The sequence below is a fragment of the Nymphalis io genome, chromosome 11 (assembly GCF_905147045.1).
Source record: "Nymphalis io chromosome 11, ilAglIoxx1.1, whole genome shotgun sequence".
Taxonomy (NCBI): Eukaryota; Metazoa; Arthropoda; class Insecta; order Lepidoptera; family Nymphalidae; genus Nymphalis; species Nymphalis io.
The window spans coordinates 1,934,036-1,958,906 of record NC_065898.1 but is presented as its reverse complement, the minus strand read 5'-3'; the positions used below and the strand labels follow the sequence as shown (position 1 = coordinate 1,958,906).

Here is a 24,871-nt window from a genome sequence, read left to right as displayed (position 1 = left end):
GTCCCTTGCGCCTTGTGTTACACTGGGTGACTCATTCGTTTTTTTAATGAAATATTTTTATTATAAAATATTCAATTTATACCCTACTCACCAGTTTCCCCGTAAAACATTTTAGATTAACAAAGAATACATTGAATAAAACCTTAAACTTGAGAACAGTCAAGAAAATTAGCAATATTAAGACCTTTGTGCATGTGAACTCCTTTATAATTTAATAACAAATGTACGAATGCTCTTAACCTTCTGATAATCAAATTAACTTACATCAGAGTAATTATAATTTGTTATTCCATTTCGCTAACTGTTAATATTTTAGTAAGAATTACCGCGATTGTTCTACAAATGTAATTTTGTTCGCAACACTGTTTATAACTTACGATTTTTTACAAGAATCTCACATATTTAATAACCTTGGCGACCGGTTTTAATAATAATTAGCTATATTTTTTTTTTAAATGCGGCTTTTTTAAGTTTACGTTGTAGATAATATTAAAAGAGCAAACCTATTTATATAAATATAAAATTTGAACCTTTTTGTTAGTCATTTTCGATAAACACAAAATATATTTATATACAAAAAATACTTATTTAATATTAAAATATATATATTCTTGCTCACTTCTGTCACTATAATTATTCGGGATTAAAATTATCCTAAATTTTGCCTTACAGTTTTAGCTTAACTATCGTGCTCATTAAATTCTACATATTTTCATGTCCTTATTAAGTTCACGCAACCTTATTAATCTTTACAATAACGAATTTGTATTCTAAGTATAAAATATAAATATTATTAAAAGTTAAATCATAAAGAAAAATACATACATACATAATATGTGTTGATGTGTATTTCTCTTTTACAAAATAACAAAATGTTTTTTTCTTATGCATATATATAAACATTTTCTTTCGCTTTTTAAAGCTGGTAGAGAAATGTTTTAGTATAACGCCTTATATACAATATTTTGTAGTGATCAATAAAGTATTAAATAAATAAATATGTATTATTTCGTTCTGTATTTCTCACTGCACAGCTTAAATTCCTTATTGTCTGGATGAGGACGTCGCTTACTGAATATTTAATACCCTTGGGTACGACGTTTTATAATTAAAATCACTCCACGAGTTAAACAAAACATATGAGTATATCTTATGTACTGTATATATAAAAGTCTATATAACGGCTTGTAGCGAAAATGTATGTAGATGAGATAAACTAATGTATGAATAAAATAATGTAAACGACAATTAAACAATTATCTAAAGCAATAAAAAAAGCCTAAGCAGGTTTTTATGTGAGTTCTTAGTCCAGCTGTGGGATATATACAGTTACTGTACTAACTTTGATTGAAGAATAACTGCACATTCCCTCACAGATTACCAAGTAACTCGGTCTTACGTGTTGTCCAAGGCATTGGAATGTAACACTGCTAGCTTGTAAACAAAGAACTAAGATTTTCTTAATAAAAAAAATACAGTAACTGTATTTTCTTTTTAATGGTAGAGCTTTGAGCAAGCTCGTTTGGGTTGGTACCACACACTCATCAAATATTCTACCGCAAAACAGCAGTACTTGGTATTGTTGTGTTCCGGTTTGAAGGGTGAGTGAGCCAGTGTAATTACAGGCACAAGGGACGTAACATCTTAGTTCCCAAGGTTGGTGGCGCATTGGTAATGTAAGCGATGATTAACATTTCTGACAATTCCATTGTCTATGGGCGTTGGTGACCACTTACCATCAGGTGGCCCATATGCTCGTCCGCCTTCTTATTCTATAACAAAAAAAAACAGAGATTGAACCCACGACTACAATTCTTATAATCTATCCACTAGACCAAAAATAAAAATATAGAGTAAACTATAGCGAACTTCTGTTTAACGAAAAACTCCCTAAATTGTAGAAATTACTAAAGTTTGTTTGTGTTACATTACCCACACATTGAAATACTACATATAGCATAACAAACACTCTTAGTCGCGAAATAATACGTCATTATTTCGACCCCAATAAACATTGATTTAGTTTTAAGCCCAGTAATGGACAGTGAGTTGTAAATATTTACCAAAGATTCAGAGAATTGTTTGTTGCAATTAACTAGTAAGTGTTTCTATAGTAGATTAAGAACATAGAAAGCCGATTTTTGGATTTTATTGTGGACCTATTGGATCCTATGAGCTTCGCCATCTTGAAAAAAGGGGGTATTTTTTTTTGCGATAATTCGGCTCTCTTTTATAATACGAAAAATGTAATGGTATAGGTTTTCGTTGCTTTTTTACACTCTATAATTTAGGTCATGTGAATTTTTCATCTACCATTGATCGTTGTAGAGATATCGAACGAGGAAATAAAAAAATAAGAGATTGTAATTAGCTTTTTGCTGTTTTCTTTCTTTTGTTATACATTATACACATTATCGAAAAAAAAAAACTATTATCAAACTTGTCGGGCATGTTAATTGTGGGATTAATTGTGTTTCTAGGCAAGCGCGCTCCACCTTAGATTGTATCTTCACTTTCCATCAGGTGTGATAACAATCAAGCGCTTCAAGCCTTTTAGCTTTATTAGCCTAGCTATTTATTTTTAAAAAAGGGACCTGCAATGTCAATTATGCTATCACATGTACAGTAACAGCTTGTAAATGATCCACAAAATATATACATATCTGTAATGTCACCTCTTTGTCTCTATCTACAAAGGTTTCATTTAAATTCAACTTCACAAAATTAAAAAAAAGTTTCTTATCTACTGAATATATGTATAACGGACGCTGTTTAAAAAAACATTTAAGGACTTACGGATGAACTAAAATCAAAGATATTGTTTATCTTGCTTCTCAGTGGCTAAGCCCATTATGGCGTGAAATGGGCGCACTTATTGATCACAAAAAACTGGTACCTGCGTGTGGGAACATCCTTTACAAATGTTAAAATTTTAATGTTTCACATCCCTTGTTTTTACATACTTGTATTTGAAAGCCGTCAATATTGTTAAACTAAATGGTTTGTTGAATTAATTAATATCATAATTATTTCGTTATAACGATTATATTAATACTGACAATTAAATAAAATCTGTTTTCATTGTTTTTGAACATTTTATAACAAATTTAATTAACGTATTTTAAATTACGTTCGAATAAATTGCACTTACCAAGTATATTAAAAATATTTATTTAATTACATGGCAACTATACTAACCACATTTAACTAATGTAAGGTAGTGAAATAAGTTTAAAACTTCTGCCAAACTATTGAACGTTAACGGAATATATGTGTTTATTCATAGAAATCCCTCATAAAAAATAATGTAGATATAAAAATATAACACGCATTATAAGAGACCACCCACACATACGGAAAGGTCGTTTTATATCGCACACCCACAAACTCACGACTACACACTATGTGCAAACGAAATACCAAATAAGAATAACATGGATTTAATATAATGATAGAGCTTAACCGAATGTAGCTAATTACTAAATGCCTCCTTGCTCTAGTTATTATTTTATAAGGGTACAGATTTCGAGGCCGTGGATTCTAATTCTGTGTTCAATTAAGTTTTTGGATTTTTTTGTCTACAAATTCTAATTAGCTGCACTGAGTTTGAAATTTAGCAATGCTTACTTCCTTGCCTCGTAAAGCACGTAAAACCGCTGTGCCTGTGTCTGAACTCTTCTGTTGTGCGAAATCGCCAACCCATCGGGTTATGAGAGTAGGAGGTGCACCTGTGTTACACATTTATGCACAATAGGATAGGATCTAACTTTTTTAGTCTCCGTAGTCGTATGATACTGTACATAGCTGATAAGGCTTGCATCTGTAATCTATGAAGAAAAAGACAAATTCATTCAATCAGTTAGCTTATCTCCATTGAGATTGGCCACCGTGTCTGAAATCGATTAAAATTCATGACTACTTACTATGGGATTACTAACTACCACTATTTTATTTATTTTTTCATTTACTCATTAATTAATTTTATTATTCAATATTATAAAACCACTATAATTACAGACCATATTATAATTTTTTGTTCAATAATTCTTTTAATTAAAATTTTATTTTTGCCATCTGTAAAATCGTTGCTCTTTTTTAATATTATCGTCGTGTTATCTTGTGTGTTGAAATAGGAAGTATAAAGAATTCAAATTTTAGTTTGTGGTAAATTATTAAATGGTAGATGGGCAGATGGTTTACTTGATGATAAGTGGTCACCACAACCCATAGACATTGACGCCGTATAACATATTAACTTTGGGAACTAAGATGGTATGTCCCTTGTGCTTGTAGTAATACTTTATCATGCTTCAAACTGGAACCTACAATACTAAGTATAGCTATATGGCGGTAGAATATGTGTTAAGTGGGCGTTTCCTACCCTGGCGGGTTCGCACAAAATCACTACCACCGAGTGATCCATAATAAATAAATAAATAAGTTTTTACTAATAAAAAACATGCATTAATAATATCACAATATAAACCAACCACACCACAATAAATACCACCTTTTCACAGAAATTTCTAGAAAAAAACAAACTACGCTCCCAAAATAGTAATAATAATGCTTAAATTTGCATATTTTTACTTTACTATTAGTAAAGCTTCCTGTTTTTGCGCTTTTGTCGTTTGTAAATAGATATATCTATTTAAACACTTACTCAAACAGTGCTCGATGGTACCATCCTTTGGTATTGAGATTATATCTTACACAAACACACACAGATTTATATAACACAACCATACCTACAATAAATTATATATAAGGTAAAATATACATACATTTATATCTATTATTTCGTTCTCACTGAGCTGGATTTGAAGCAATTATGAAGGCAGATTTATATAAATTTCCAATACCATTTATATATTACTACTTACCTTGACTGCATCTGACCTAGTGCCCTATATATAAGGGAGAATATCCATAGGGACTGGGTTCGAACTCCAGGGGGGTCTGATAAATTGATATTGGGTTTTTCTGACGAAGATTCTAAGTAGTATGGAGTATGGATGTACAAACAGAGTAAGTTAAATAAAAGCTTGTAGAGCAGGAAGTTCATAAATGAATCGGTATATTATTTTATAAAATACGAAGCACCGCGAATCACGCTTTAATACTTTTTACCTGGGAGACCGAGCTTCACTCGGCTCTAATTAAATATAATAATATAAAATAAAAATAGCCTTTATTTCTACTACAACTAAACTTTACACGAGCAATTGTTCTAGGTTATCATATGTTAACTAAAAGTTATTACAATTTATAAATGTATGTATATACAAGCTTTGCCCGAGGTTTCACCCGCGTATATCTTAAATAAATCGATCGAATCGAGTATCGAAATTACATATATTGTTATATTTTTTTCTTAATATATACATATAATGAAAACGTAACCGTTCAAATGAAAACGTAACATGGAAGATATTTGTGTAAAACTAATACCGAGACTCTTTGTTAATGCAATAGAACCCAAAACAATGATTGATAAAAAAAAATCTGTTTATCTTTTTTTTTTATAGAATAGGAAGGTGGACGAGCATATGGGCCACCTGATGGTAAGTGGTCACCAAACGCCCTTAGACATTGGCATTGTAAGAAATGTCAACCATCGCTTATAGCCAATGCGCCACCAACCTTGGGAACTAAGATTTTATGTCCCTTGTGCCTGTAATTACACTGGCTCACTCACCCTTCAAACCGGAACACAACAATATCAAGTATTGCTGTTTTGCGGTAGAATATCTGATGAGTGGGTGGTACCTACCCAGACGAGCTTGCACAAAGCCCTACCATCTGTGCGTTTGTGCGCACGGTGCGCATCTGTGCGTTAGAAACGGCTAACTGATTTGGGTGCGGTTTTCACTAATGTATTGTGGCCAACTTCATTAAATATTTAGTGTTTGTTTTATTTCCGAAAAATAATAATAATATTTATTATAAATAAAAATGTTATGTTTATTTAAAGAATTATTTCGAACATTTATCCGATAAAAATGCTATAAAATAACTGTTCAGTTGAATTGGCTGGGACTTTAACTACCTTATAAATTATAGTCACAGACAAAGTGACAAAAATTCTAAAAATCATTGTTTTGGGTTCTTTTGCATTAATAAAGGGCCTTGATAATAGTTTTACTCATATATATTCCATGTACAGACACCGATCAGTAACATTTTTATATGACATCATATATATATATATATATATATATATATATATATATATATATATATATATATATATATATATATATATATCAATATGTATATTACAATATAAGCCTGAAGCATCGATGTGTCGCAAGGTTTAATTAAAAAAGTAAACATCAAACGCCGCAAGCAACAATTACGTTTTCACCAGCACGAAACAAATATAGGCACACAAAAGCATCATGTTCTCAGATTCATTTTAAGCTTTTGATTCTGTTGTCATGCTCTAAGTGCATAATTAAAAAAGAAGATGGAGTATTTGATTAAAAGTTATATAAAAAAATATATTTGGCTAAACCAATATGACTGACTAACTGTTAACTGAAGTAACAGCCTGTGAATGCCCCACTGCTGGGCTTAGACATCCTTCCCTTTTGAGGTTTGGAGCTTATTCCACCACGCACATGTGGTAGAATTTCAGTGGAATTAGATGCAGGATTTCTGAACCTGCGATCATCGTTTACGACTCACGCGTTCTAACCACTAGACCATCTCGGCTTGTTAACTGAAGAACATGTTCAAATCGGAGCGAGCACCAATTTATATAATTTGCCTCGTGCTCGTGTCGAATGAAATGTTACATTATATCCACCAGCCTACGATGAGAAGCGTGTTGGAGTTTTCAGAAGCTTAAACCTCCTTAATAGGAGGCCTTTGCTGAGCACTAGAATTTTTACGGGCTGGGATCAATTCTACTAACAAATTGTCTCTTTATCGCAATCGAATCGAAGCATAATCGTTGTGGTTTATCCGTTTTTGTATTCTTTAATTTTATTACCGATTATTAGCTTAACAGTAACAGCCTCTTAATGTCCCACTGCTGGGCTAAGGCCTCCTCTCCCTTTTTTGAGGAAAAGTTTGGAGCTTATTCCACCGCGCTGCTCCAATGCGGTTTGGTAGAATACACATGTGGCAGAATTTCAATGAAATTAGACACATACAGGACACATCCTCACGATGGTTTCCTTACCCGTCAAGCACGAGATAAATTATAATCACAATTTAGCACATGAAACTTCAGTGGTTAAACTCACGATCGTCGGTTAAGATTCACGCGTTCTTACCACTAGGCCATCTCGGCTTTTTAGCTTAAAAGTTAACAATTAAGTTTTGTTTTAACATAACGATATATGGTAACACCATGTCGGTTCGGTTCCGATGCGAATAAACATATAATAGTTAAAGTTGGATTGGAATTGAATCAGGAACGTATCGTAATCGTTATAAACTAGTAGAATTGATCCCAAGTCTACAAATATTTTCGTACAATGAATAGGGAGATACAGTTTTTTGAATATCCCAATTACAGTAAAATTCTCGACTTCTAAATTTAAACTGCCAGCTTATAACCCTAATAATTACGTACTTAATATATTACGTACTAAATAAAAGTCTAAAAAAAACATACTTCTAAGTAAGTCATATTTTAAAAAAAATAATTTCAAAACGATTAATCGATTGATTTTTAAAATATCCATCTTTTTGTTAATAAATTAAAATTATAAATTCCATTTGCGAAAATCATTTCGAGAATCGTATTCGACATATAATAAAACAATATAAACAAACGAGACAAATATATTTTTCTTTGTTACAGGCGTACACACCGACTGGCTTCGAAAAATACGGCTACACCAGCCCTGTGGCTGATTATAGAGTCAATTTCTCAGTATGGGACACTTCAGGTAAAATTACTCAAGTTTTTATCATAGAACTTTTGAGTCGTAAATACTCAATGGAAAAAACAAATATCAATCCTAACCAATGATCACGGTTTTCAAAACCTGGCATGTGATGCTGTATTTTCATGTGCTTATAATTCCTTTCGGGGTCACTATTGAAGGAGAACAGCTTACATCTGTACATTTTGTGATGAAATTTTGAAATAACTGACAGACTTCAATTTTATTCATTTGTATTTTGTATTCAATTGAATTTTTACAACTCATTTTAAAATTATGAAAATAATAAAAAAAAACTCGGAATAAAAGATTTTGTACTAAATAAAATTAACATTTTAAATTTTATATCGAATCGAAATCTCTAACAATAAGTGAGATTATTTAATCTTTGCAACGTGCTCGATTTATGTTTATAATTCATTTCGCGAAAGAAAATATTGTGCAGGTCACATTGTATCATGAAATTCCGTCACGTGTTTATATTCATACCAACCCGCAGTGGAAGCGTGAAGTTATCTTCAAGCTTCGTTATCTGTATTCAAAAGTTATATTTTAAACGCCAACTGGATTTAACAATAGCCAATATCGGTCAAACGATGTTGAAGTTTATTCACTTGAAACAAATATAACAACATCCATTTATATATCGCTAGATAGAAGTACCTTTTTTGATCTCGCTGCTACGCATGAACGCGTTTCCCTACATGAAGTGAAGTGGTACGTACCACCAGTACCCATTCCTCTCTGGATGTGTTACACCGCGTGTGCGTGATACCATGGCGTACCGACGGTTGATCCGCCTAGGCTGACGATTATAATCTCCGTATATATATAAACTGCCTACTACAAACAGTCAAACTAAACTTTTGACTGCCCTGTTGGTCTAGTGGTTTAATGTAAGGCCGCGGACCCGGAGGTCCTGGGTTCAATTCCCAGGTCGGGCCAATAAAAAGTTATTGGGTTTTTCTGTCAGAAAATTCTCAGTAGCAGCCCGGAGTCATGAAGTTGGAAGTGTTTTCACTCCCGTGCCTCGGAAAGCACGTAAAGCCGTTGGTCCTGCGCCTGAACTCTTTCCGGTCGTGTCGGATTATGAGAGTTAGGGAATAGAGAGTGCACCTGTGCTTGCGCACACACTTGTGCATTATAATATCTTCTGCGCAGTTGGCTAATATCTCTTGAGATTGGCCGCTGTGGCCGAAATCGGTCTGGAGGACATTATATATATAAAAGTACTTACTAAAATACATTTCAAACTGTAAGTATATCTATGACTTTATAAATGGTTGTTTTCTGAATAACTTATATTCACTGTAAGATTTTTCATTCAGTACTGACAAGACTCTTAAAAACTACTTGTAAATTGCCCTCGAACAAAATATATTTTTAATTTACACAACAAACTCCTATGAAATATGATGCGAAATAATGAAGTCCAAACAGAGTTGTGTTTGATGTTACGAATGTCGTCTCAGTATTTAAATATTTGACTTTTAAGCAGAACAAGCATGTCGGACCGTCTATCGTGCATAAAACAGTCGCTATCTCGCAAACACACGCATCCAGCGATGAAACCGCTGAAACTGTAATGCGGTGACAAACGACTATTTGCGATGCGATGTGTACCATATTACCATTAAAAGTTTTTAACTAGCTTTAAAGCTAAGAACTTATTAATAAACGTTGTGCAGCGAGTAAATAGTAATAAACTGATTACTCTCATTCTATCTAGAGAAATTTGATATTTGACAGTAGACACAAATGCATTCTCTCTTTCCGCTTTCCTTGTATCCATGCCAACACTCCCTTAGTCGAGACTGTTCACGCCGCTGAACAAGAGGTCCTTGGCTTGCAGCGTCTCGTCTATAGCGCCTTCATCATTTCCAACATCCATAGGAGGCAATCTTTTTCATCTCATTTAGTCATCACGTGGTCTCGCTTTTTTCTCGGCTGTCTCTGTACTCGAACCCACAACCGGTAAAGCCGTCAAGGTCAGAATACCTAACTGCAATACACAATTCAAACCAAAAATCCATCCAATTAACTCCATTCTGCTTCATTCCAGAACAATGCTCGACCTATAATACATTTTTAGTGTAAGCTGAAACTTACAATTCTACTAATTGTAAGTTTCAACTTACAATTCTACTAATTGTAAGTTTCAACAGCGAGAAAATTTATAAGCACTTTTGAATCGTCATTTCACATGATTAATACATGAAGCTACCCTCGGTTTGAAATGTTGGACTCCAGTAAACAAAAGTTCATGTATACGTAATATATGCATTTGAACTGTTTCATTAGTGGAATGTACAAAGTTGCATTAACTGGAACAGAAGGCCTTATCTTAAAGCAGCGATCTCTTCCAGGCATCCTTTACGCAGAGCACCGGTTTTGAAATATGTGGGTATGTTGGTAATATATAAATAATCACGAAAATAAGTTATGTTAAACTTAACTAAAATAAAAATATTATTAAATATATAATACGAGTACATTAATTCAATTTACATATCAATTTTATGGGAATATCTATTATTAAAATCAACGAATCGCTCCATTTTTTTTCATCATCTGTATATTTTTATCGAATTACATTTTAATGACTTTTTACAATAAACAAACGTCTACCTCGTTCCATAAGCTGCTCCGTCCTTATGCTTGTATATAGTCTTTCTCGCTCGTGTGGAACAATATAAACTTTTTGACTGATAAATATTTAATATTTAGTAAGAAGTTTTTACTAAACTACCATTTATTCTACTCCGCTTATTATATTCTATATATATAACATCAATTTTAACAATAAGGCTTTTTTATGGAATAGGAAGGCGGACGAGCATATGGGCCACCTGATGGTAAGTGGTCACCAACGCCCATAGACAGTTGCATTGTAAGAAATGTTAACCATCGCTTACATCGCCAATGCGCCACCAACCTTGGGAACTAAGAAGTTATGTCCCTTGTGCCTGTAATTACACTGGCTCACTCACCCTTCCGGGAACCGGAATACAACAATACCTAACAATGTTTTGCAGTAGAAATATGACTTTTTTTCTAAAAAAGAACAAAGTCCACTTAAACGTAGGAAATAATATTAAATATAAAGTGCCATACCATAACTTATAAGTCTACATTTGGTCCCAGTAAATATCTTTTTAATCTTTTTTTGAATATATTAATTAAATTTGCATTTATAACGTCTTTTGGTAACGTTAGAAAGTTGTGCTCCTTCAAATAATTTTTATGCCATACTTAGTTCGGAGTTTGGGACATTTGAACATTGTTGTTTAATGTCGAGTTCAACAATGTTTCACAGCTCATCATCAGTGTATGGACTTTCAAACTATTACTAATAAACCTAGCTTCCCCTCCAACTAAGCATAAAGCTTGTTACAGGGTGTGGCGACGATTATAGCTTGAGGTGTCAGTATTTAACTTGCAATTTGCATATCTAATAGAAGTATTGATGACAAACTCACCAGTTCGTATCTATTTGCTCGAACATATAAAACACTCTCAGTATTCAAACATTTTTGTATTTGGCTCCAGAATTTCTCCGATCGATACATCTTTAATAACCCTGTAAATACATATAAACAAAACATCCGGGTTTTTTAATCTATTTGTTTATTTTGTTATAAACATTGGCCAGCATAGCTATTCTGTAATAACCGTGTAATAATAAACTCGAAATTCACAAAACATGATCGTGAAATGTCAGAAAGTGATAATACGCGTATTATGTTACATTGATTATGATAATTATAATAATTTAAAGGATATAAGCATCGAAACAGCAATGAAGTAAATCAAAAACATATAAAACAAAAACTTATTATGGCCATATACATATATATATATATATATATATATATATGTATATATATGTATATATATATATATATATATATATATATATTATCTTGCATAATACCAGACATTGAAATTTTTCAAACCTCAATGCAAATATGATGATATGATATGCAAGATAATAACAGATAAATATATGTTAGTATTTATATATATATATATGTTATATATATTATATAAATAGATATATAGTACTTAGGCTTAGGAGGAAAAAACTGAGATGGCCCAGAGGTAAGAACTCGGGAATCTTAACCGATGATTGTGAGTTTAAACCCGGGCAAGCACCACTGAATTTTCATGTGCTTAATTCGTAAATGACGGTTAAGGAATACATCGTTAGGAAACCTACATGTGTCTAATTCATTAAAAGTCTGCCACATGTGTATTCCACTAACCCGCATTGGAACAGCGGGATGGAATAAGCTCCAAAACCTTCTCTTTAAAATGGGAGAGGAGGCCTTAGCCCAGCAGTAGGCCATTCACAGACTTACTTACTAGGTATAGGAGGTATGTATTTTTAATACCTGCTCATTTTCCTTATACGCGGGTGAAGCGGCGGGCTAATACTAATATTAAATTAATAAATAAACAGCACTACAGAAGACAATTCTTATAAATTATAAACTAATTTGTTTTTAGACGATATAAAATCTCGTCAACTTATTTTATGGTTTATTCATTACGCAGCAGTTTCCATGTACCATAACGTTGTAGTATTTTTCATATCCCTTCAATACTCGGCTTAAATGTATAGTATATGTCAGCGTTACTAATATAATAATTTTCACTAAATTCCCTCTCATGTGATTTACGCGGTAATCTATAATTATATCGTGCCTCGGAAAGCACGTAAAACCGTTGGTCCTGCGCCTGAACTCTTTCCGGTCGTGTCGGATAGCCGTCTCATCGGATTATGAGAGCAAGGTAATAGAGAGTACACCTGTGTTTGCACACACACTTGAGCACAATAATATCTCTCCATTATTAGTCTATAATTATATACAAATTCGTCATGTTTAACTTAATTAGATTCAATCATCCTTATGTGATTTCAACCAACTTCATAAATAAAAGGGCGTGGGATTTAAATTCAATGTTATTTACAGATGATGATTTATGTAGCTTGTATTTTAAATATTATTTAAGATATTGAATTAATGCAATAATACAAAAGAGTAGTTACGCATTTCTTAACGGTTTTTATCAGTAGAATCTATGTTACCAGTGGTTGTTTTACTTACACAAAGCCCTAAAAAGTAACATTTAATAGAAAAATAGTTTTAATAAGCTAAAAACATTTATAACGGTTTCATATTAAAATACATGTAGCGGCATTTTAATATTAAAATTGTTATATAGATATATAAGCGATGTATTGTTTAGTTACAATTTTCACATTAACGCGCGTTAAAGTCGATAGTTAGTGATGAATTTTTAATAGGTCAAACAACGTACGTCTATTGATACGTGGCTTTCATTGCGTCGGTTATGTAAAATTTTTAATTAATATTAAAAACAATATGTGATTTTAATTTTCGTTGTAATATAAAGCTTTTAGACGGACATTTTTTTATAGAACAGTAAAGCGGATGAGCATATGGGCCACCTGATGGTAAGTGGTCACCAACGCCCATAGACATTGGAATTGTAAGAAATGTTAACCATCGCTTACATTACCAATGCGCCACTAACCTTGGGAACTAAGATGTTATGTCCCTTGTGCCTGTAATTACACTGGCTCACTCACCCTTCAAACCGGAACAAAACAATGGGTTCAAACCCGGGCAAGCAATACTGAATATTCATGTGCTTAATTTGTGGTTATAATTCATCTTGTGCTTGACGGTGAATAAAACATCGCAGGGAAACCTGCATGTGTCTAATTTCACTGAAATTCTGCCACATGTGTGGAATAAGCTCCAAAACTTATCCTCAAAAAAGTAGAGGAGGCCTTAGCCCAGCATAGGGACATTCACAGGCTCTTATTATTATAGAGTTTATTACATGACTGTTTAAAAAAGGAGTGCATTGTTTTACTATGTATATGTGAGTTTCCTTATTCCATCATAACTTTTAAATGTCTGAACAGATGTATGTATAGGTTCTCACTAGAATCCTTACATAGTACATTCATTCAGGGAAGTTGTGTTTTTTTATGGTACAAAAATTGTACCTACATATTACGTGATAATACGTGAATCGTAATCGTTTACGAATTCGAAACCAGACAAGTAATTGCGAAACCGTGCATGTTTCTTGTAAATTTGTGCCTAACGTGTATCCACCAAGTCAGATTGGAGCTGCGTGATTGTATAAGATCCAAAGCTCCAGGGAGGTTTTAGCCCAGCGGTCACATACATACAGCTAGCAACTTTATATGTATGAACATATTCTTTTAATGTAAATATATAAACGTATGCTGTCAAAAATCTCCTTTATTCTAATCTGATTTGAAAATGTTTGTGGCCCTTCCCACTTACTTTATAACCATTCTTTTGACCAAAGGTTGTCTGGAAGTGATCGCTACTGTAGCGATAGCCGTCATTTGCACCTCGTGCAACTCTTATTCATCTTCACGTATATTTTATTGTTGACTGCCTTAGTCTAATCTCTAGATATAAGGCCGCAGATCCCAAGGTCCTGTCTGTCCTACGCCTGAACTTATTCCGGTCGTGTCGTTTTACCCACCCATCGGAATATGAGAGTGAGGTTATAGAGAGTGCACTTGTGTTTGCGCATACACTTGTGCACTATTATAATGTCCCGCGCAGTTGACTAATCTCCCTTTGAGATTTGCCGCCGTGGCCGAAATCGGTCAGGAGGACATCATATTTTATTTTTGCTCTTAGAGTGTATTAAAGTCGTTACTCTTTTACAGCGCCGCCTATATACCCCGTCGAACAATAGCTAAGAGTAATCCAGTTACCCGATAAGTACAAATAACTGTGAATGACATTTCAATAAATAAAATATATATATTATTAATATCATTATATTGTGTTACTTGTTTTGATTAAATTAGTTTTGTAAGAAGCACAAAAGAAAAAAATAACCTGTCCTGAAAAATGTTTTCATCTATTTATTTTTAGTGTAATCAACAAAATATAATAAATATATAAACAAAACAAAACTTTAGAAATAAACATGACAGCCCTCGATTATCAAAACGTACAATTTTTTCTTCCAACATTATCTTTAAACTTATTTCTATTGATCACCATATTAATCGAGACTGCGCTTGACATATTTGGAATACTTAGATAATACAATATATTTACAACAATATTATATATTATTAATATTATATACATATACACAAGACGTACAAACAGAAACATTGTCGAACACTGTATACACACAAATAGTAAAGACAAACTTGTAGCACCAAGTTCGTCTCCACAAAACCAATTCATCATTCCTCGGGTAAAGTGTTCGCTTCTATAATAAAAACAAACACAATTAGAATTTCATTATAAAAAACATAAGCTTAATAAGACTAAATAAATAATAAGATATATATATATATATATATATATACCTATATAGCTGAATTCCTGGAACATTAACCGCTGAGCATATCGGCTTTTCTCGGTTGAATCTTTATTCCCAGTTTAATTTCAATTTAAACATTTTCTTAATTGTATTGATAGCAGACTGGCAAATGGACCAACTGATGGTAAATAGTCCCCACCGTCCATAGACATTGGCTTTAAGAAATATTAATACTAGATATAAAGGGCATCGCTCTAGGAACTCTAGGAACTAATATGTGATGCCCCATGTGCCTGTAGTTACACTGGCTCACTCACCATTCAAGCCGGAACACAACAATACTAACTATTGCTAGTATTGGTAGAATATCTGATGAATGGTGGATTGTATAAAATTTTATTTTTTTATGAGCCACATATTTGCCATCATCATTCATCTACATAATAAATTATACAGTATCGAAGTATATTAACCTCTTTATATATAAACTAATATTATGTACAATCGAATGCTTTATGTATCTATAATATGTATGGATCATATATCATGTAAAACAAACAGTATTTCTGATGGGCTATTGCAGTTAAAGCAGAATTTACAAGCGATCGGATGAAATTGAACAATCTGATGTAATGCTCCCACTGACGCACACAGATTAGCTTATACAGTGAAATATATATCGTATTTAAACAAAGTAATTAATTAAATTACTTTCAGGATAAAACATCGTAATGGTAAATTAATTGACCTTTGTTAATCCATACATATGAATGAAAAAAACTAAACCAATATACATGAAACTTATGCTATCAGATGCAGCGCGATTCAGATCAGAGATTTTGGTATATAATATTATTATTTATTTAGTAATCAAACAGTTATTAACATACATCTCTTATTATATTAAGTATTGTATAATATGTAACTAAAACCAAAATAGGATTACACAATTACGTAGTATATAAGGAGAATCGATAAATAAAACTATTGACGTGTCAAGCGTGATTTTCATGTACTTGTATTTATATATAAAGCTAAAGAATTTGAATTTGAAAGCACTTATCTCAGAATATACCAAACCAATTTGAAAAAAAACTCAGGCCATTGATTGAAAAATATTATAGACCAAATAAATTCACACGATGAACCACGGGCGGAACAGCTGGTACTAGTAATTTAACTCGATATAATTACTTAACGCCACCTACATTGTGACGTAATAATTTGACAGAAACATTGATCGAACTCCGAGCTCGTAGTTGTATTTTCTCACGCCTCCACGCTTCAAACGCAAGGTTGATTAATTATTTTGATAATTATTTAAAATATGATACAACGCGATAGTCTTTGGTTCTACGTCTATCGATATAAGTCATTTATCTTAACTAGCTGATTAACTTACTTGGCCAGACAAAAAGCATATCTTTGTTACGCTTTCATGTTTTAACTACTCAACTGATCATCATGAAATTTTGCATACACGTTGTCAGAGGTACAGAAAAAACATAGGTTTAAATCTCCCCCCCCCCCCCCCACACACACACACAAACACACACGCGATCGCTTGCGTCGCGTCGCGTATGGAAAGTACTGTATAATCCAAAATTAACACAAAACCGCGGTGCAAAGATAGTTAATTAAGAATTATATACAATATTAACATTGATTTTAAGTTATTTTTAAATAATAACATCACATTGTACTTAATAGGAATAAATAAATGCTTGAATAAGCATTTCGATAAACATTATTTTTTTAAAACTTTTAAGATAAAATTGATAAAAAAACCTAAAGACGTTAAATATACACAATCAACAAATAATTATTAACATTTTCACCGCTCAATTCATAGCCGAAATAGCTCAGTTGGGAGAGCGTTAGACTGAAGATCTAAAGGTCCCCGGTTCAATCCCGGGTTTCGGCAGTTCTTTTTACAAATATTTTATTTATCACCATTTAATTTTATCAACTCTTATCATATTTGGTATAAACATAACCAATACCGATAACATAAATGTATTGAAATGTAAATCTTGCATCGATACAAAACTTGTTCTCAAGAACGGTTAGTTCTAACAATATTATTAGGTCACGAACGGCATTACTCACGGGATTTAAAAAAATCCGTAAGATATCCCGCTTAGAAAGCATAGTATAGAAAGTGCATAAGTATAGACCTGCAAGCGTCTTCAATGGACTTTAATAAATTAAAATGTCATCTTATTTATAAAAATTGTAACGGTATATATGATTAATATACTTCGAAGCTGTTTGACCGATCACCATTAAAGTTGACACATAAGAATATATAATTTTTTCATGGGAGATGTACATGTCCAAAAAAGGAGTAATATTTGCTGTGTTCATGTATGTATGTTTCTCTATTTCACCATAACTTTTAAATACCCAAATACATTTGGATGTATGGAATGCTCATAACGGTTTGGAATACTGTTAATATCCTCGCAACATTTCGATCGGAACGGACATTTTACTTTTTACTTAGTTTTTTCGGGCAGTCATGTTTTTTAATAATTCATTTGTTTTTCCTAACCACTTCTTTATAACTAGCCACTAGCTAGTGAAACAGCTATGTAGCGTTCAACCGATCGTCCTTAAAATTAGTATTTAATTGACAAATAAATAAGAAGCCGGAAGCATATAAACTGTAGTGTAGCAGATTCTATTTCAGAAATATTTTACCTTCGCCCATCACTAGGACATGTAACAAATGTACCTGTTAATGTCCCACTGCTGGTCTAAGGCCTCCTCTCCCTTTCTAAGGAGAAGGTTTGGAGGTTACCAACCCGCATTGGTAGAACCCGCGGGTTGGTAGAATACAAATGTGGCAGAATTTCAATGAAATTAGACACATGCAGGTTTCTTCACGATGTTTTTCTACACCGTGAAGCACGAGATAAATTATAAACACAAATTAAGCACATGACAATTCAATAGTACTTGCCCGGCTTGAACCCACGATCATCGGTTAAGATTCACGTGTTTTAACCACTGGGCCATCTCGGCTAGGACATGATAGACAATGTTCGTTTTTTTGACAATTGATTCATAATAATCTTTCTAACTGACTGATAAATATTCGAAATTATAGGTCCGGTTAACTTGAAATTTAGCATAGTTACTCCTTTCACGACTAACTCACTAAGAACTTGACGAAGCAAGTCCTATCCAAATTGTTCATCATCTGAAATTTGGTACAGAAGTTTTCAACTAAATCAAAAAATAAAGAGAGTAATTTGTATGAATTTTAGGCATATGAAGTCGGCACGGGCAGCGAGTAATAAATATACAGGTTTACTTCTCCTCAAGTAGTGAAAGTAAATATTGTAATGAATTTTATGATTATAATGGAAATTTAAACGTGTAAACATTTCAGCTCTCAGTATACCTAGATTTCGAGCATCAGATGACGTCAGCGTAAGATATATTAATGTAAGTGCGTTAATGTGTGCGTGTACCGAAACGGTAGGAGCTAACTGAGACTGAGAGCTTATGTTATATATCAATTCTCGTAAGTACCCTGGCACTCACACATTTTTTTTGTTCACAGGTACAACAGCGTACGACACAGTCAGACCACTAGCTTACCAGGACGCGAAAATATTCATGTTATGTTTCAATATCGCTGAACCAGAAAGCTTAAACAACGCTGCAGCAAAGGTAACGTACATATATACTTCTACATATTATATAGTATATAAAAAATATTATATTAATGATAATAACTGTCTCGCTAAATTAGTCGATCTTACGAGAGTTTCAAATCACGGGCAGAACGAATAAGCTTTTAGTGATTTGACAATTGATTTTACAAAGAAATTATTTTTAAATTTCAATACAAGATTGTTGCTGATATTTAACACATCACGGCCATGGTTTTAATGATGTCTTACATAACTTAACTCTCTTAAGTACGTACTATTAAATTACGAAATTATTTTTATAAGTAAAACCGTTTGGGTAGGTCCTCCACATCATTTATTCTAATAAGGAGCACTACTTACTGTCATTGTTGTGTTCCGATTTGAATGGTGATAGCGATGCAACTACAGGCACTAGAAACATAACATCTTAGTTCCCAAGATTCATATTATATAATCAATAGTTTTGCAAACGGTCTTTTGCAACTCTTGGAATCTGCTATTAAACTTATAAACTTCGAAACGTTTTAAAATCTTTTCCAATAAAGTTTAAGTTGCATTAGTTAAAGACGTATTATCATTTTATTCGTTTTATTTATTACTAGATTAACCACGCTTCGCTTCTGGTCAAGAAATATCGCTTTGGATAAAAAGTTAGTCGTTTCTCTGCATCCAAGAATTATAACGATTGAAATCTACCGTACTTTCTTTAATATAAGCGCTTTCTTTGGTCGTTTTATATTCTTTATAGCTGCAAAAAGAAGAAACATTAAACTCCAAAACATTTTCTCTTGTATCATTTGATTTTTTGTAGCATATTTTTCATTTCGTCGAATAAGTACACAACTATTTTAACAAGATGAAAAATAATTTCAATCGAATTTTCAATCAATTATAATATTCTGATCTTATTTTATTTTTTATTTGTTATAAACATCAACAAATTATTAAGATCAGTGATTAGGTGTTCTACAATTTCTTAAAAGATAAAATATTTAAAAACATTTTTGTCAATAAATTAAAAATTAATCAAATTTGATTTACAAACGATTATGATTAAGAATTTGATTTGATAAAGAACAGAATCAAAGTTATTAAGTTTGATTTATTTATATAGTAAGTACAATACTGCTATTCTGTAAGAACAAAACTCGAAACTCATTACAAAAAACGGTCTTAAAATATCAGAAAGTAATATGCGACATCGACCGTAATAATCATAATATTTGAAAAACACACGCATCAAAATAGTATATCACCTTATTATTTATTTTAGATTTAGATTAAGTTAGTTCTTACTGAATATCATTGCAGTTCATTGTCAAATCTCCGTGGTTTAATAACTTATATCAATATTACTTTATGGTGCATTAGATAAGAATCGTATTCACAGCTTGACATAAAACTCCGAATGATATTTGCTCAGTCATATTTTATCTAACTGAATGCAGAATGCCAATTCTATTAGGGTTCAGGTCTATAGAAGCCAGTAATTGCATCTACTTATTAATGTACTAATGGAATATGCCCCACATGTCATCTTGCCAGCGGCTCTCGTGAAACCTTTCTGAGTAAATTGTAGTCTGTTGAAAATAATATATAATAACCCTCTGAGTTTATTTCACTAGTTTCTTATTTGACAATCAATGGGTAAGTGTAATGCATTGAGGTTGGATAAATAAATTTGATTTGATTATCGTGCACTATGTAATATATTATGTAAAGATTTTATTAGATTTCCTATAATATAAAATATATATTTAGGTATATCTTTGTATGTAATATGTACCCTAATTTTAAACTGTATTCTGCGCAATATTCATAAACAATTTGTGCGCAATAAACTTTTTATTTTCATAAATATTGCACTTTTAAATTTTTTATTTTGTTCATAGTGGTATAGAGAGGTTCGCACACATGGGGGATCTGCTCCAGTACTACTTTGCGGTTGTAAGGCCGACCTCAGACACGACAAGGAAACGCTCACGATGCTGTCGAAGCTAAGAACACATCCAGTCACCAGCGAAGAGGTATATGACACAAATATTTGAAATATATAACATTAACAGCTTCATCCACGCTTTAGGTCAGAAAAAAATTGAAAAAGTTTTTATAATGATCCTATATTGCTATGGAAATTCAAAATACGTTTGATAAAATTATGGTATGATATCAGATCTATAACCTTAGTTATAGACATTATCGATTTGAAGTAATTAATATTAATCAGCGTAATTATAGTATATGTGTCTAATATAAGATAACAACAGAGCTCAGTTGTTAAGCGGCACAATATTTGACTTACTGTTGTTTCATGATTTTTTTAAATAAAATTTAAGCATTAATTAGAATGCTTTTCATTAATGTCTCATACATATTTGTACTATGTTAATTTAATGTTTTATAATAATGGCTAAAAAGTAATAAGGCTGCCAATATCGAGGCCTTGTGTTCCAATATGGGGTCGGGTGGTCGGCATATTAAAAAAAAATATTGAAACTGACGCTGCTTACAATACAAACGGTATTGTAATAACTCAGAAAGCATGTACAACCATTACTTCTGGCCTATAACCCCGGTCGTATTGGATTACCAGACTTAGAGAATAGAGAGAGCTGTGCAGGCTAACTTGTGTACTATTTACCCGCGTAGTTGACCAATTCTCGTTGATAATATGCGCCGTAGACAAAATCGGCCTGCAGGATATTATCAATCAACAAATATTTGTCCATTAATTTCTCCAATAAACGAAAATCTAAACCGAACACTATTGCTAATGGTCTTAAACATTTCATTGATAAAATAGTCTGAATGTCATTCCAATGATATTCTACGAGACAATTGACACCAGCAATTTGGGTCACTACAATTATTTCAATTAATACGAGGTCTTGTCGAAGTAAAATAACAATGAAATTCTAGAATGCAAGTATCAAGCTTAATTTAGTAAAATTGTACTGAATTTTCGAAATAGCTTGTCTAAAAATGTTCAGTCATTTTTTCTGAAAAAATATTGTAATCTTTTAAAATTATTAGACAATGCTGTAAAGTACAAATTATCAAAAGAAAATTACTTTAAAGTTAATATATTTATTTTTTTTAGGCTCTATCAGTAGCCAGACAGTTAGGAGCGACAACCTACGTGGAAACATCAGCCCGTGCATCCAGCAAAGGCGTAAAAGATGCCTTCGAAGTAGCAGCTTTGGCAGCTCTAGGAAAGTTGAATAAACAACAAATAAAACAACAGGTACTCTTGATTTCAAAATCTGGTATACAGAAAATATAAGTTTTCAAGTTAATTTAATTGTAATATTTTAGCTATTTTTATAAATTAAAATTTGTTTTAACAGAAGCAAGTGGGACGTAGCAAGAGTAAGCGTGACTTGAAAGCTGAGCTGAAAGGACGAGCGAAGAGCTGTTGCGTCATGTGATCCGTAGCCGGCCACCCTTCAAGGTGGCCGCACGACTGCTAGGCGACCACCGCCCTTCAGATATCATACTACCCCCTTTTGGAAATAAAAACAATTTGTTCCAATGATATGAATAAGGAACAGTATCGGGCCTAATGATGCGCCTTGTTGAACCCCCGACCATAAGTTGCACCGCAAACTTCTATTTAATGCGATGAAAATATACGAAAGACTTTATTTAAAAGTTTAAAAATTTACAGTGTTTTATTATATACGAAATTTATTAAATCGAAAAAGTAATTTCAATGGTGAATATAGATAAGTTGGATATAATATCTTTAATGTAACTGGAACAGAGTTCGTTTAACATAAAATTGTAAGGCGTAAGAAAATTCCTATATGATTCATTGGATCTAAGGTGCAATGATTTAACAGCCCTCAGGGTTGGGAGCGTGAAAAGCCTGTGATAATGTTTAAATAGAGGATTTTTGGTAATACGAGATTAGAGTTTGGAATTTAGAAAGGCAATCGACGCTCATTCTCACAATCACGGGATATCATATAACATTTAATGAGACAGAATTATATATAAGGGTTTCTATTTACAGCAATTTATGTACAAGAAAAGCATAACGTAGCTAAATGTGTGTTTTCATATACAGAAAATAATATTAATGTATAATTCATGTTTTTTTTCTAATATAGAGTCATAACGGTATGCTATGTAAATACCAAATTAATTGTTAAGTAATTTCGGTAAATTCGATGTGCTCAAATTTAGCAAAGGCATTTTTAAAGTAAATATTTAAAAATTTAGATAAATGATTCTTAAATAAATAGATGTTGATGTGTTTATTTGTGATATTAATACGTAATGTATTATATATAAAAATAATATGCACAATGATGGACAATACTACTGAATACGAAGGTCCATAATTAGTTTCACGTCCATGTTGCTGTTAGATTAGATTTTTGTACGTTTATTAATAAAATTGTAAATGTCGCTTGTGTCAATAAAAATATAGATTTGTTAACAATAGAACCTTATATATTATTTTTTTGGCTGATCAGTATTGTTCGAAATTTAAATCGCTCATTGTCAGATTTGTGTTAATTGATATTACAATAAGGACTTACTCACTCGTCAAATTTATAATTATGACAATTAAAATTTTAATTACTGATGTGAATATATTGATCGGCCTAGCGATAATTTATGCTTAGTTTATCATTTTACGTTGTTAAATAAGTTATTGAAAGTATTATAAATGACGCTACACTACGTTTAAATATTGTAAAATATTATACTGTTAAAAAGTAGACGATTCCAAAAATGATTTGGAAAGAAATTTTAACCTCAAATTAGTATTCAACTAGGGAAATATAAAAATAAAATAAAAATTATGTTTATTTTAATTCGAAACGTTCTATGGAAACGGATAGTTGTTTTATTAATCAAATAATAATTAACTATCATTTCTATTATTTTATCATAAGTCGATGTAAAGCTTTAAATTCACTTAGCTTTAATAACCGAATAAAAGTTATTATTATATTTAAAAATTAATAGTAACTTTTATTTTACTAAAAGTAAAATTATGTATTTTAAGATATCAAAATTCATCTACCATAAATAAATATTATTTCGAATTTTTTATATGAAAGAAATCACATAAATAATAATGGTTTCTTTTTTAATTTTTAAAAACTGGCATTGATGTTTCTGGGCCATTTATTTGAGATTGCAATTAAATAAACACTTGCTTACAATAGTTTTGATTGATTAACAATTGCATCTTTTTTTATTTTCAGGAATATTAATTGTAAATGGATTTGGCTAATAACTATAGTTTGCAATTAAGCAATATGTTAATTACAATTGTTTTTTCTTTACAAATATAATTAGGATAATGGTAATATAAAACAAGATTGTTTTTATGTCTAGACTGTTTAATTAGGTCTTTAAATGTTTCTAGACTATTGAATATAGAGTTCAATGTTTTTAATTACTTGTGTGTTTTATTTCTGTTATCCAAAAAAAATATTAAAATAAATAATTTATTCCTTAATTTGCATATAAAAATATTTTGGAGTAGAAGCTCTTATGGATGAGCATGTAATACTTTGATGTGATCTTCGGCCTAGCGGCTAACTTATAGGGCTGAAGATTTTAGGATCCTCGGCTCAAATCGAGCCAATAAAAGAATTTATGTGTTCTTCTGTGAATAAATTCTCATAAGCAGGCAGTAGTTTGAAATGTATTTACTGAACTCTTAATGGTTTTGTAGGATTTGCTGTCCCTACGATTTTGATGAAGTCAGGGAATACAGAATGTATAAGAAGTTCAGCTCTTGGCTATTATTCCTTGAAGAAACACTTTGGTCGCAGTTCGTCGGGAGGACATCGATCGACATGTACTAAGAATGAATGAATACAGTTATTAATTATACGCTTTTGTTAACATTCCATTAATTAAAATTGACGTTTTACAGGAAAATAGTGCCGTTACCTCAACTCAACAAACAATACAATA

At 32.0% G+C, this 24,871-nt stretch overlaps 1 protein-coding gene and 1 non-coding gene across 3 annotated transcripts in view; both read left to right on the top strand.

The window, feature by feature from the left end:
• Positions 1-23,956, top strand: part of LOC126771676 (rho-related GTP-binding protein RhoN-like) — a 136,695-nt gene extending 112,739 nt beyond the window's left edge. For both annotated transcript variants that reach the window (XM_050491687.1, XM_050491686.1), the window contains 5 exons: positions 7,817-7,904; positions 18,835-18,944; positions 20,821-20,955; positions 22,029-22,172; positions 22,276-23,956. In XM_050491687.1, coding sequence (XP_050347644.1) covers positions 7,817-7,904; positions 18,835-18,944; positions 20,821-20,955; positions 22,029-22,172; positions 22,276-22,356 — 558 coding nt within the window. In that variant the 3' untranslated portion in view covers positions 22,357-23,956. The remainder of the gene's footprint in view (positions 1-7,816; positions 7,905-18,834; positions 18,945-20,820; positions 20,956-22,028; positions 22,173-22,275) is intronic.
• Positions 17,115-17,187, top strand: Trnaf-gaa (transfer RNA phenylalanine (anticodon GAA)). The gene has a single exon. It is a non-coding gene; the product is annotated as a tRNA-Phe (tRNA).
• Positions 23,957-24,871: the final 915 nt, after the last annotated feature.